General features: G+C 42.1%; 1 protein-coding gene across 1 annotated transcript in view; it reads left to right on the top strand.

Annotated features, from left to right (window-relative positions):
* EPAS1 (endothelial PAS domain protein 1) overlaps nt 1–15928 on the top strand; it is a 297631-nt gene that overhangs the window by 224985 nt on the left and 56718 nt on the right. Inside the window, exon 8 of the mRNA XM_085612765.1 lies at nt 10423–10570. Within this exon, the coding sequence (XP_085468891.1) occupies nt 10423–10570 (148 nt within the window). The remainder of the gene's footprint in view (nt 1–10422; nt 10571–15928) is intronic.

Below are 15928 nucleotides of genomic sequence, written 5' to 3'. Positions count from 1 at the left end.
AACATTCCACAAACATATGATAGTTCGCTGCTTTTTTTAGGCCACACTTCGCACACCTCACCACTACACCTTTCCCCAACTTCGACAGCCTGAGTGGGGTCCAATATACCCTGTGAAGGGAGAAAAGATGGTTTCTCCTTAAATTGGTAGGATTGACAGTGCTGTAAAGAAGATTGAAAGATACTTGCCATAAATTGTCTAACTGGAGCTCTGGCAAGTGTCTTTTCCACAGCTTCTCCAGCAATCTGAAGTCTCCATCCACCAAATTGATCATCAGTCAGTAGCATCTAGAGACCTCCTTAACTTTTAGTGCCCCGTGATTTAAAGTTTCTTCCAACACATTTTAAGCTCCTGTCTAATGTCTGGAACCAGCTTTTTACTTGGAGGTATTTGAACTTTGAGATTGTATTATACAGAAGCTCACAGAGCACATCCCACGCTATCAACCGACCCTCCTCCACCAGTTGACTCCACATCCAAATGCCTGCCTCTTTTAACGGTGTCTTTGTGCTAATTAAATGTTTCCCTATTTTTCTAAATTTGTTTGGAAATGTTATGGTGTTGTGTTTTTTACTTTGAAATCGTTGGTACTGCTTGAACTTAGTACACACTTCCTTGGGAATTGCCTGATGCTTGTGCAGGGCCAGCCTTGGAACCGAAACCGGCCCTGGCAAACTGCTTGGCCGGACCCCCTAGGGTAGATGAGGGGGGTGCGGCCAAGCTGTTTGCAGGGCCAGATTCGGCCGATTTTATTACAGGGGGCCGGATTGCCGGCCCCGGTAACAAAAACGGCCCCACAGGGGCCTAAAACCAGCCCTCAACCAGGCGGCCCACCAGGGAAAACGCCCGCTGCTCGCTACGGCCAGTCCGGCCCTGTGCTTGTGCCATAGCTATCGACAGTTGAGCAGAGATTCTCTCAGAACTGTGTTTTGGCGTAATAGAGTGAGTTTCTTTGATAGGGGTGTCCACTCTACCAAATGAATAACCCCATTTTAACCGACTTAGTCATTGGATAATAAAGAGACATCACTTTGATGTTGGACTCTACAAGAACCCAGTTATGGAGCCAACAACTTTTGCAGTGTTTTCTGCTACAGAAAGGAAGACTTGAAATCAGCTGTTATGTTAAACTACTAATTATTCTACCTGAAGCTTTTAAGTGAAGGAATACACATTCAATTTCAGTCTAGAGGGGTCTAATTAACAAAAAATAAAGGACCAGTATGTGGTTCAATCCATTGCCCATGGCTGAGGTTAATTCAAGCATGTCTTCCCTTACTTTGTTGTTTGCTGTAGTAGCACACCTGACAACTCAATGTGCTACAGAGTGTCTCAAGAGAGAAACGTGAAATCAACTGGAAAATTTAAGTCATGTATGACTTAATCATGATTAAAAAGTGAAGAACCAATGCCCATAGTATGGACCCAGCATATATGAGGACATTGTTTTTTTTTCTTGATTATACAAAACCTTTAACCAGCATAACTCTCAGAGACAGGCCGATGGAGTTAGATCTCAAATCTTGTATGTTGAATTCATGGGTAACAGTGACCATGTTCCTCATATTTTGGGGTGTTTGTCAGAAATGTATTCAGGACTTAGTGTTAACTGTTTGACACCTCATCCTTACAATCCTTATTACTCAGTTCCTAATCATGTATTCCTTATTTTCTATGTTACCTGAGTACATTGAGTCACAACATTTTCACATAATTATTTTGAATCTTGTCGAAACAGGTTCGTCTCGACCTCAAATTGTGGGTTTGGTGACTAAGTGGCTGATTGGCTAATTGCCCGTGAAATCTGATTATGAAGTGTCTTGTCATTCCCTTTGCCGGAGGGAGTCTCTTCTGTGGTTTCCAGCCATTCTTTCTGACTGAGGGAAAATCCACATTGTGTAAAAGAGGAGTCGGGCACTCTTTTCTCCGCTGTCGTTGACATATTTTGGTGCTGACTCTGAACAGGTCATGGTTCTGTGGGAGTTTGTAGTCCTTTTGGTAAAACCATTTTGTGAGCTCTTATGGAGTTCATGGGTGGCATTTTGTAAATCCAGGTATTTTTTCTGTTCTAACAACTCAAAGGAGATGCAGGCTCCATAAAAGTATGGCCACTGTTTTAATAGCAGAATCAAATCTAGACAGCAACACCAGCTAATCCATGCCAAGGGCAATGTTGAGCAACTGTCTGACTTTCCCCAAAAGTCCTATTAGTAATTAATATCTCATAGTGAGTATGATCTTTTGGGCTCTTTCATGCACCGTAGCTGGTGTCCAATGAGAGCAGTCTACAGTGGAGGTAAATAAATGATAAGATTGACATTGGGCAGTACAAATGCAAAATCTATGATTCCTTTAGGTATTGGGACTCGGAAAAAGCTGAAAATATCATTTAAGTTGTAGAAAGAAACACAAAAGCATCCATGTACAGACAGTTTCAACAGAGATGTTTTCTGTTGTGTTCATAAATGCCTGTTGCAAATGAAGATTGAATGCTCAGGCCAGCAATCAAACAGCAGACTTGTTATGCCCCCATAAAAGAGCCATATTCGGAAACCCTCATTCACTATGTTTCTCACTGTATGTTTGTAGTGATTTCCGTCATCCATAAATTGTTTAATTCATTCCTGGCCCTTACCATGAGAGCAGAGTTATAATACATCTGGCTTTCATTTATGCTTCAGAACATCCACAGCTAAACTGAAGTGATATTTGTAGATTGCCAGGTGATGATATGAAGCTAAAACATGCTGTGCCACCATAACAGCAGATGTGTTCCAGTGTAGTGCAAGGAAAGGCACTAAAACCCCACAACCAGATGCAAAGACAGATGAGATAATTGATTCCCACTTGCTGCGCCAGCCCCTGGAACAACCTCCCAAGTCACTGATGTAGTTCAGATCAAGACCCACCTGTCTAACCCTTTGATTCTCTCTGTCACCCCCATTCTCCATCGCACTGTTTTCGTTCAAAGAAGCCTGAATGTCAAATCCATGTTCTAACTTGCTTCCCTTGTATGATGCATTCTAAACCTGCTTCTTCCTGGAATTCATCTTTGCATTCTTGACTGTCCAGTCTCAGCCCCACATACTTTGAACTATGCAACCACTATGTAGCCCATACAACTATGTGTTACCCCTCTCTATATCCACTACATGTATGTAACTTGCTATGAGTTCACTGACTTGAACTATTCAACTTTTGTTATCTCCACCCACTTGCTTGTAACAATTGATTTCAACTCATTATTAGAATCACCTTGGCACTATGTTTTTCATCCTTCTTCCTTTGTGTATAGGAGAAATTAAGTTTTGCGGTGTGCACAATATAAGCAAATTCAACGTAAACACCATCCACATTTATTAGTTAGGTAATTTATTTTTTACAAAGATACCAATCTCATGAGGCAAGTTCAGAGCACTCTTTGATAGTACATATTTTGAAAAGCAGGGTGAGGCTAGTGAATAATATGACACCTGCATTGTTGGGTATGTGGGGCTGCGTTTATCTGATACTGTTCCTGGCACTTCCTATTAGTTAATTAACTCTCTGTTTAGAAAGATTTGTTGCCAGAATAGGGATCCGTTTTTACACTCCCCTAGCATCTGTAGGAGTGGTTCCGCCATTCCAGATGGGGCTGGAAATGGAGGTAACAGCCCTATCTGGATTTCAAATTGTGGTGTTTGACATGCACCGAGTCTTGTGTCGCATGCACTGAGCCTTGGTGGGCACGAGTTGTGTAATATCCTATCTGCAGATGATCTGCTCCTATTAAGCTGTACCCGAGTAGGTCTACAAAGGCTGATTAATAGGCTCGCCGAGTACTCGGTTAACAACCAGTTGGAAATCAATCTAAAAAAGACCAAAGTTATACCCTTAGATCGCCAAATATCTAAAAACGGTAAATGGCGCCTATATGGGTTCAACATTGATTACACTGTAACCTACACAGACCTAGGGTTTAAATTGGACTCGAGGGGCTCCTTTGTTGCACAAAAAAAGCCATTACTGCAAAATCAGATCCATTACATTTTGCCTTCTCCCATTTGAGGAAAAGTCTGGGGGGCACAATTGAAATGCTCTGATAACAGTGTTAAAATAAAGAGGTGGGAGAATGCTGGGTGAAGATGCTAATTTTCTGCAGAAACAGATAAAATCATTCTAAATAGAACTAGGTTTTATGACATGGGTAAGGGCACACCCCAATGGGATTTTATTAGTTTAATATTCAATGATGGGTTGCTAGGGAGCGGAAAAGAGAATTATTGACCCCAATTCCAGTGTTATGGTGAGATGGTTACATTCAGCGACTGCTAGGGGATGGGTTTGAGTGACCCTCCCCTATCCCGTCTTTGCTTTGATGCTCAGCATTGGTTAATATAAACAAAGCACTCTGGAGTTTCGATGAGGAAGGATTCAATATTTATGTTTATTTGCTCAGTATTTCTGTTGCTGTCAGTACAATCTTTTTGTCCTCAGAGAGGTTGATATAGATTGAGCCATGACTTTAAATTAATAATGTTCTTTCACAAAGTCGCAGGCCATTCTTCCCCTATAACGCCAACTCACTACCTAACCCCTCACAGGCTTACTTACATACAATTGTTTCTGTGACTTAATCTTCTTTGAATGCAAAATCAACATTTGAGAACAACAAAAAACGAGTTGTGCAGTTGGAAAAAAAGCCTATGTGTTCTATCTAGTGAGTCAACATTTTCTGAAGATTTGTCCAGCAGTATTTACAAGCTTTACCCATCATACGAATTGTCCAGTGCCTAACACCGTAGTTACATCGTAAATCTATTGAATGCCATTATGGTTACACATACATTTGAGAAACGTGCTACACCTTGTGATATCAGAAACCTATTGTTTTCTAGCCTGCATTTAGGAATGACACTTGATTACAATTACAGTATGAAACCTAGCCTGCACATTTCGCTGTGTTTGCTCAGAGGCAAGGGTACTGCTACTGTTCTTGTGACACTGGAGAACATTAAGTTATTTGTAAAAACAAGGTTAGAGCGTAGAGTGCTGTTCTGTAGTCTAGCAGGCCCGTCATTATGGCTAGTATTGATAAATAGCTCATTAGGAGGACAGTGTAATTACATTTCATTGGCAGAGCAGAGGACAGAGACTTCTGTGCGCTGCCATTAAAACATTTCCATGGTTTTCAATACACAAGTATTTCATTCTTTTTTTTTTAAGTTTCAAAAATAGGTTTATTTGAGAAAATTAATAAGGTAATAATAACAATACTCCGTACAAATAATGATTCACCATTGCATAAGTACAAGAAAAGAAATGAATAATAGCAATGGTATACAATGAACCTGAATGATAGAGAAAACAAAATAAGTAATATAATACAATTGAAATATATTCTTAAATCTCCATTTTCTTTAGCTCAAGAAGAATAATAGTGTGCAGTGTTCAAGCTTTAAATCTCTGAAACACAGGCATTATGAGCTTGTTAACATCATTCCCAATGGTTATCTCAAAGGTTTGCTGCAGTAAATGCTTTGCTATAGGAGTTAGTGGGCACGCCATTCATAGATCAGACTCTACGTTTGCTGCACGGCTAGTTACAGATTGGCATGCATTGTCGTTCATGGGTTTCACTGTGTTACATGAGTGAATCAGTTGATGTAAAATCGTGGTTTGCAAAGTTGCAGCCATGTCCCCATTTTCTAAATTATAATGAGTGTGGGAATTTGAACTGAATAATATTCTCCAGCCTTGTACACAAATTAATATTGAATATTGACCCGCAGTGTTGTGATTTTGGGTAGACTCCTAGTCATTTCACTTTTCAGTCAACTGGTGTATCGTAAGTATTCATGAGCAAGTGAAACCAATGGTGATGTGATGTCACAATTATGTCATTGATGATGTAATTTGTGATGTCATCTGTGGCATTGTGTCTGAGGTAATGAGCCTCCTAAAAATAATTGCGTCCTGTATACATGGTATTCATGGTTTAAGGAATGGAATGTGACAAACCGTGACAGTTGACTTTGTTTTTTAGATGTAGCTAGTCCCACTTGCATTGCACTTCAATCACTGCACAGGAGAGGGAGTGACAAACAGGGCCAGACTGGGAATGCAAACCGGCCCTGGCAATTGAGTCGAGCCGGCTGAGGTGGGGGGGGGGGAAATGGGTGCGCGTGTAAAACACTGCAGCTGCTTTTGTTACAGGAGGCCGATATTGCAGCTAAATTGCATAACCAGCCCCCGGAAACAAAAACGGCCCCCAGGGGTCCAAAACTGGCTCCCACCCTGGCGGCCCACCTCGGATACGCCCGGTGCCCGCTAAGTCTAGTCTGGCCCTGGTGACACATCAGACAGTCATAGTATGAGGCCATAGAATTATACTCCTCTGAGCTGATCTAAGATCTGCTTGACACTGTCTCAAATCCATGGCTGAAAGAGATTGTAAATTAGCCACAAGTTGAAGCGAGCTGACCTGTAAATAGTGTAAGCAGTAGGTCTTGCAAACAGCTGGGTTGTCTTCCCAAACTGAGCAACACTAGGCGATTGAAATCAGATTTGGCATGTGCAGCGAGGTATGGGCGCTTGTTATTTGGTGTAAATGGTGCTGAGATGTCTGCAATCTGAACTCTAAATCTGACTGGTTATTCCAAGTGACACCTTTTTGCCCAGCTGCCTTGCTATATGGTTTTAGTTTGCTTCTTTACTGTTTTGTGCAGATTGGTCAAGAAGGGAATCAATTATAGAGGGAGGGGTCCAAAACCTAATATTCCAAATTAAGTACCTAATGGGAAATTACCTATATGCAATTTTATGACATTTGCAGACCCGAGGAAGATTGATGGATAGCATCATCTTGTTTTGGGTTGAGAGACCAGGGAAAGTGGCATAGTTGCCATGTCCAACTCAGTGGTTGGATCAGGGCACAACATTGAGGGATAGAAAGGGCTCCTCCTTCTCATGTCAAAAATATGTATTTGTTGTGTGGATCTGGCAAACATGTCCATGGAAAATATGCTAATTTTGGACCACAAATTTAAACTGAGGGTGGCAAAGGTGCTTCAAATGAGTCTGTAAAAAAATAGAACATTTGGGAGGGCATAGTGGTCACATAGCAGAGCACTGCTGAAGGCTGTCCCTCTTGCCTTCTGAACATTGCTACTGACACTGCCTATCTGAAAGAAGGGGAAGATAAGAGGCGTATCCCAGAGGGACTCTTCCTCCTAGTTATGTATACCTCAAAAAAAAAGGAAGCCTGCCTGTTTAATGTGTGCTACCCCCCTGCAGGGTGGAGAAAAAAACATTAGGCATTTATATATAAGCTTCACCCACCAGGCTTGCCCCTTGGTCGAAGCTTCATCATAGGGTTCCGCCCATTCTGCTGCAGAACGCGGCATGCTGTGACCTGAGAGTTACACAGGATGCTCTTGGTGATGAAAAGAATAGGAGTAGGAGTTTTTATTTTAATATGTAGTGGAAGGTTACAGATATATAATAGCAGAGTTAGCCTGCCAAGGAGATGTCAGAAAACAGGATAACAGGACGCTTCTGCGGGTTAAATTGGTAAGGCACGCTGTACAAAATCATAATTAAAAAACACCTCTAAGTGAAAGTCCATGTAGGCTCGAACTAGTTTCTTGCTATGGTGAGCACATCTAATTAAAACAGTGATCCCTGTGATGTAAAACATAGAAACACCAAAGCACACTTAACACAACAAAGAAACTACATACAAAATAGGTCCTCTGGTGGCAAGGCGAGCCTGCAGTCACACTCTGTGAGATAAAAAAGAATATTTTATAACCATCAGATAATGCTCAACAAAGTAAGGTTACTCGGAGAGATAGTTGTGCTACGTGGGCAAACAACGGCTGTGCCATACACACTGCTTCAAGGCTTCCCCTTGGGTTGAATCACTATATGAACTGCACCTGGGCCTGTATATTGCCATCCATGACTTGTGGTGCTTTTAAAATACTAAATCAGGTGAGCGGGCACGTAGACTGGGTGTCCTCGCGTCAGCGGTGTAGAGCAGCGCCCAGCTAGACCGCTTGCTCTGTTACAATATGGCGGCCACTAATGGTTTCCTTTGCCTTGCTGCGGGCAGCAGAATAGTGAAAACTAGATTAACGTTGCCTCATCTGCGGGGACCCATATGATGGGAGGTGCTATTGCTGTTGGAGTATGAATAAAATATAAACCAGCATGAATGGTACACCATTCGGAAAGGCTCATGAGGAGAATCAGAAATTTCAAAAATATTAATATATTAAGGAATCTGCAAAAATATTCACGACATGAAGTTGTAATAACTACCAGCCATCGTGAGGACAGTGTGTTTCCTGGACATATTGTAAACATTATTCCTTTTTGTGATTTAATCTATAGATCTCTAAAATGGTCCCTAACTTAATAAAATATAGAATATAAGTCAAACAGCAACAATCCAAAATCAAGGAGAGAGGGTATTATATTGTGAATTAGCCCCAAGTGATGTTGTTGTTGAGGCCCTCGTTGTGTGTATTGAGTTTGAACACCCATCGTTGTCCTCGTTCAAAAAGTCTTGCTTTGCAATTCGCTGTCTCGTTAATGTGCTCCAGGACCACCCACTGGTAGTCTGAAACTGTATGGTTTTTCTCGATGTAATGAGTGGACATTTTGGTTGTTACTCAACCACACCTGAAATTACTGCTGTACTCACCTATTTTTGTTTTTTACCTTCTGGGTAGTCATCCCGACATAGTGTAGGTTACAGTGTCAGGTAATCCAGTACACTACTCTCCGTGTATTGCAATTAGTCAGATTTCTCAGTTCTCACGTGGTGGTGGTGGTGTCGAAAGTTACTAATTTGGTACTCTGTGTTAGTGACATACATTACACCCACCACACAGGTAGAGGCCAACTTCTGGAGTCATTGTCCCCTGTGTCTGTCTGGTGTCTGTTGTAATTTTTGGGGGCTTGTGTGTACCAGCAAGTCCCTTAGACGTTTGCCTTATCTTTGGGAAAACATGGATTGTGGTAGATTGAAGGGACCACTATTTAGTACCCCTTAGTGTTTATTAATAATTGTGTTCACTCTGTCAGAAGTTATATTGAATGTGAGTATGCAAAAAGGCCTGTCCTCCTTTTCCTTATGTGGGACTTGGTCCAACAAGGCATCTTTATTGTTGTTGTGTGCCCTATTTATTGCCTGTGGGTAATTTCTGGACTCAAGTTTGGTTGCTAAGTGCTTTGCTTGTACCTTGTAATCCCTTATGTCTGAACAGTTCCTCCTAACTTCTGTCATGGAGTAGTAAGCAGTTTTTTGCCATCTGATTTTTATGTGTGGTTGTTGTGAGGGTGCCCTGGTCTACTATTATGTTAAGGTGAAGGAATACCATTTCTTTTTAGCTTGTGGTGTCTGTGGATTACATTTTTAGCTGTTACCTCATTGCCTTCCCATATGACCTGGACATCGTCAATATACCTCTTCCAGAATTTTATTTGGTTCAAGAAGGGATGCCCAGGACTCAAGATTTTGTGCGTTTCTAAATGTTTTTTTATATATAGTGGGAGGTTAAAAATACCTGCCTGGTAGGCAATGCTTTAATCAGATGATATGAAAAAAGCAGACAATATAGTTAAAACATTTGGGGAGAAGTAGAAAGTATGGGTTACAATGCCCCTTCCTTTCTATAGGTCTACATGGTTAAAGCCTCTTCAGGACCAAGGATCTAACTCCCTGATTCCAATCCTAAATCGGTAGATTTGACGCAGAGTGACTCTGTATGCTAACACAAAGTTAGCACCAGACCCGGAGGAACCCCATGATGAAGCATGCCACCAAGGGGCAACCCTGGTGGGTGAGGGTTATATCAAAAAAGCCTAGCTCTTTTTCTCAATCCTGCAGGGGGTTCGCACACATTAAACGGATGGGCAATCTTTATTTTGAGGTATACTGGCAGTGCCTAGCGGACACTGGAGTAGATGTAACTAGCTTTGTGTGGGGGCATAGCAGGTACAACATGTGACTAAAGGCTGCCACTGTGGCTGTAGGCCATGGCCATGGCATTGTGAGATACTGGACCCACGCCTGGTTGTACTATTCAAATAGTGCAAGATCAAGGCAGATCTGTATATGGTTGCTCCCTGTCTGACATGGCACAGTGAACAAACAAATGATCGACTAGAATGCGGGCAAGATTAATTACTAGCAGCTAAGATTAACTCAGGCAGTCTACCCATCACTTGTTTTCCTCAATTGGAGCCATAATCTTTGCAAATACAATATATATCATCCTACTGCATGTTTCTGTACTTGTCAGACATAATGGCACATTACCACAGTTGGATCTGACTTTGCTAACCCATCGGATATTTCTTGGTAGTGTGTAGTCTAAATGACAGTAACGTAAAAAATAATTTTCCACTCTTGTTTGGTTTCTCATTTACTAGTGTGCGCAAAGGGGCAAGTGGTCACCGGTCGATATCGTATGCTTGCAAAGCACGGCGGCTATGTGTGGGTGGAGACGCAAGGGACTGTCATATACAATACCCGAAACTCGCAGCCACAGTGTATTGTCTGCGTCAACTACGTCCTAAGGTAAGGCACTACAAGAGGTACGCTTAATAAACAATTACAAAACATATATGAAACGAGGAGGCAGCACAGTATCTCTGGAGGGGCTTCTGGTTGGACAGGAAGAACCAACCAGCAAACAAATATTTCTGAATCAACAACATGCAGCAGATTGAAATAATGCCATGAACACTGTGGTTGCAAAGCTGCAGTAGTCTCTTGTTCCTGAAGTCTCATGGCTCAGCATCTAATCCTCTTTCAGCTTCTTTTGTAATTATCGCCCTGGTCGCTGGGGCTCATTATAGGCCTAAGGGAAGCTGACCTGGAAACACTACTTTGGGGGCATAGTGTGTGTTCTCAGACTGCTCTCGATTAAAACTCACCCGAACATTATGACATTATTTCGCAAATGTCATTGTGCATGACTTTCATTCACAAATGTACAGAAGTGCTGAAAATAATTTTAATATCACTGTGACTTTGAGAAAAATGAATCTGAATATGCTAAGGTTCAAAATGTCCTGCTCATTTCGGACGCAGAAGCTGAATAAACAGATATGACTTAAACCTTTGTAACTTTGGGAATCATGAGCAAAGGCTTTGAAATACAGGTTTATGAAATTTGCCTAATTTGCTTTTTGCACAATTATGTCAAATTCTGCAACTATTAGGCAAAACTCATGAAATACAAAACTGACATTTACCACTATATTTTAGTGTGAAAAGCATCCTTGCGTCCATTTTGGAAGAGGGGGACTTCCTAAGAAGTGAGAGATTTTTCCTTCTTTTGTGTAGTGACAATCAGCGCATAGGGTGCGCTGACATCATTACACTAAAGTGAAACTAAAAGAAGCCAATGGACTCATTATACTTTCACTGCATCAGTGCTCGGGGGGCTCATCTTTGCCCCTGAGAACTAATTGGGGTGGATGAGGTATTGTTGGAAAGGGGGAGAATCTCCCCTTTCAAATTATACCTCTCCCTAGTGGATCCCTGCTTGGGGATCGCTGTAGAAGAGCGATCCCCAAGCAGGAATCCACCCCCTGGCACCAGGGATTTTGGTGGGGCTACCCCTTGACCAAGGGCTTGTGCTCCCCCCACCCAAAATGCAGATCAGTCATTCTGCCCCCACCCCTAAGAACTGTTATGACGGCTTTCTGCCCCCCCCTTGGTGGGCAGATGGGGTGATTACCCCCTCCCCGATCTACCCCCCTGCCCAGGGGGCAGAAAGTCCACTTGACCTCAGGAAATGTAATATTTATTTTTTAATGCCCCCACACCAATATGAGAGATAGTCTTTCTGCAACGCAGGGGGGCAGAAGGGGTATTTACCCCTGATCTGCCCACCGGGGGTGCCTGGAAGCCCAGTAGACACTAGGGTTTTAATTTTAGAATAATTATAGGAAGTGGGGGCTGCCCATTCTGGGCATGGCAATGTCCCTACCCCCACCCTCAAAAACTATAGTGACAGTCTTTCTGCCCAGAGGGCCGATGGGGGTGATTACCCCAATCCCCCCCCCCCCCCACTCGGAAGGGACAGAAGGCCGACTAGACACCAGCAAACTTTTTTTTTTAAATATAGGGATGGGGGCTGCCCACCATGGGCATAGCCAAGCCCTAAACCCAACAAGAGAGATAGTCTTTCTGCCCCCACTGGGGGTGGATGAAGGTAATTTCCCATTACCTTCATCTGCCCCCCACCCCCAGGGGGCGTAAAGCCCACTAGAAGCCTTGCACCACTTGTGTTGTTGTGTCCAGTGCCAGTGATTGGAATGGGTCAAACTGAGGTCAATAAGAGCACTTTTATCGTCACAAGTGGGGCAATGCTGGGTGGTAGGAATGTTGTGGATTTCACCAAATTGCAGAAGTTTCCGTCACAGAAATGTAAAGAAAATGTGTGATTTCAGTCAAAGTTTGAGGTTTGCATGGTATTGTGGGCAAAACAACCTCATGGAATCCACTCAAGGCGCACCACCCTGGACTCCCATAGTTGTCTAGTTTCCAAAAATGTTCTAGGTTTCCCTAGACGCTGGCTGAGCTAGGGCCCAAAATCCACAGCTACCTACTTTGCAAAAAATGGGTCAGTTTTGAGTGGAAAAATGTGATGTATCCATGTTGTTTTTTAGGCCATTTCCTGTTGCGGGCACTAGGTCTACTCACACAAGTGAGTTACAATTTTCTTTCAGAAGACTTGGGGGAATGCTGGGTACAAGGAAGTTTGTTGTTACCTGCAGATTCATGTACTTTCCTTAACCGAAATGCGCAAGGAAAATTAGTTTTTTTTAGTCAAAGTTTGAGGTTTAGAATGTATTCTGGGTAAAACAATCTGATGAAAGCCACACAAGTCACATCTTGGATTCACATAGATGTCTAGTTTTAAAAAATGTACAAGTTTGCTAGGTTGCCCTAGGTGCCGGCTGACAGACACTTTTATCCATTTTCCTATTTTTACACAAAAACTCAAAATGTAGCTTTATTTTGCCTTTTTGTCTGTCCTCTCCAGGAGAATCCACAAACCCTTGGTATTTTTAAAATCCACAGGATGCTGGAATAAAAGACACAAATTTGGCATGGACACCTTATGTGGGAACACGTTTTAGAGCCCTAAATGCGAACTACTTCAAATTGCAAAAAAAGTGCTCAGCACTGGGGGGAAAGGCCCAGCAGCTAAGTGGTTTAGGAAGAATTTAGTCGTTGACTGAAGACCTCATTGGTCTCAGCCGATTAACCTACACAGTGGTTGAGTACCCTCAAAATAGGGAATTTTATCTCTAGAAAGGTTGGATTAAATTTAGATCCTGTCGTCAATGTGTGGTGTTGAATAAACTGACATGGTGCACATGCAGCTGTCCCCGAGACGGGCTTGTGGTATTGTTTTTTTACCTCTTGTTCTGACAAAAGGGGCAGCATAATGAATGCCAGGCCAGTTTGACTGCATTACTGAGGTTTCTGATTGGATTTAAAGTTCTCTGCCTATACACATTTGCATCAGTTGTGCATAAGCAAACACAGTCAATAAATATTTTTAAATCATATACCAAGTACTCACTGGCTCACCTGGTCCTAAGATCAAATGTCACGTTATTAACTTGTATTATCAAGCACAACCATCAAATTCCACCTAGAAAGGTTGTGAGCACTGTGTATGCCCCTTTAATTTACACCAACCCATGATGTTGATTCTATACTGCCCTCCAGTGGGTAGATCTGAGAACACCTGCATAAATAGACAACAATAAACTTGCACTTGCCTACAAATCCTCACATCACACTAAAATGTACCTCAATATTAGAGGTGGGCAGCCAAGGTCCGCGCAGGTAACAGTGGTGGGGCCGCATGGGGGGGGATTTCGATGGACGATGCAGAGGGGGAATTGAATAACTAATTAATTTTCCCTCTGCATCGTCCCTCGAAATCCCACCTTCCCCACACTGCCCCACTGCTGTTACCTGCACGGACCACGGCTGGAGGTGGGTGAACAAACAGATTTGCAAGGAGAGCCAGAGTCGCGCCAATGATCTGGCTCGGATCTTAAAGCCGGTTCACAAGCGGAGCCCTGAACATGTTTTCTTTCTAAATCACACAACAAACATCACATAAAATATGATAAACCTGTTTCAAAATTCAAGGAAAGTATATTTCCGTAACATGAAGCTTTGACATTAATAAATCGCATTATAGCACTACACCAAGATGTACTTATTAAAAGTGATAATTTTTAAACATGAGCAATTAGTGCACTAAAAGTCAAGACAATTGTAATGTAAACACTGTACATGACTCAGGTTATTATAAAGCAACATTATGGTCTATTAAATTAAGCACAATAGTTTTTGTACAACTGGTATTCTGAACTCCTATATTTGAAAGTGCTTCCATATGTGATAATGAAGTAAAAGGTTTTGGTGAAATAAAGTAGTTGCATAAGATCCCACAATGTAAGCGGCGAAGCCATGATTTACTGCATTTTCTGTTTTCATTTTGTACAGATTAGCCAGGGAATGGGTATATATTTGTCTTTCCTTATGTTAAGGCTTTGTTTTAACATCTTTGTGCATTTTTCTGCAGTTTTTATATAGGGTGAACTTGAACCCAATGTGTTGAAGAGCTTTCTTTACATGAGCATTAGTTAAATTATACAATGTCACATTCATATAGGCGGGGGAGATTAAGTAATTTGCCCAGAAACACAGGATGTTGAGACGACACCAAGACTTGAACCTAGTCGGCAGTTATGGCCATAATGCCACATCCTGTGTGGAGAGAGCCAGGCAGACAAAAGCCACATGAAAGCTCGGCTCCCTATGAGCTCGAGGTTCCTACAGAACCTTGAGCTGAGCCGGAGCCAGGCTCGAGTCTGACGCAAGCATTTAGTGGCTCACCCAACTCTACCTAATACTGCAGTTTTTTCTTTTTCAACAATTAGAGAACAACCTGAGAAGCATTCTTATTCTGCAAGACTCTTGTGTGTTATGTACCAGTACAAACATAGCTTCTTTATGCCGTACTGCAAAACTGATTTACTCGCATTTAAGGTGAAGGTTCTCCAAGAAGGATTAGCTAGGAAAGGTACTCCAAATTCATTCAGTTTTTCTCTAACTGGACCCGTTAATCAATGTGTAACATTTCCCAGGAAGAGGGAGAAGGGAGGGGGAGTCAGGTTCATTTGTTATTTTTTTTCTTCTTCAAAACCCAGTGAAAAGCAACAGAAAGAGCTCATTTATTTGTGGCAGGTAAGCTTGCATGAATGGCTGCATCCCACATATCAGTAGTAGGCAAGCCAAAATGGATGGCTGCATCTCTTTCCTGTCTTAGTCATGTCAATTGATTTTATCAAGATGGAAGTGACCCATTACCGCCTAGCGCTTGTTAGAACTGGGGGTCTCTAGTTGGCTGCGGTAGGTACCTTAGGCCAAATAGGGACCCTTGCTTCTAAGTCAGGGAAAGGAAGGACACCTTCTCAGATAGCCCCTGCTCACCCCCTCGGTAATTTGGCACGAGCAGCCAGGCTTATCTCCAAGGCAAATGTGTAAAGTATTTGCAACCATGCTCTCAGTAACACAGTAATAACACCACAAAGGGACTTCACACGAGTTTCATAAAAAACAATTATATGTTTATATAAAAAGATATACGATGAGACCACACGATAAAAAATCCAACATATGCGTATTTATAATATTCCACCTTGCCGGGTATTAGGCCAGCAAGCACTGGTAGGTTATTGCAGTATTAATGAGCCATTGTCGATGATCTAATGCAGTCCTAATGCAATGCTATGCAGTTCGTAATGCAAGACCCAGGCAATTCTTAATGCACCAATCAGGCAGTTCGTAGTGTGAAAATAATGCAATTCGTAATGCAACAATAAGATAGTTTGT

The sequence above is a fragment of the Triturus cristatus genome, chromosome 6 (assembly GCF_964204655.1).
Source record: "Triturus cristatus chromosome 6, aTriCri1.1, whole genome shotgun sequence".
NCBI lineage: Eukaryota > Metazoa > Chordata > Amphibia > Caudata > Salamandridae > Triturus > Triturus cristatus.
This window is presented reverse-complemented; position numbering and strand designations above follow the sequence as displayed.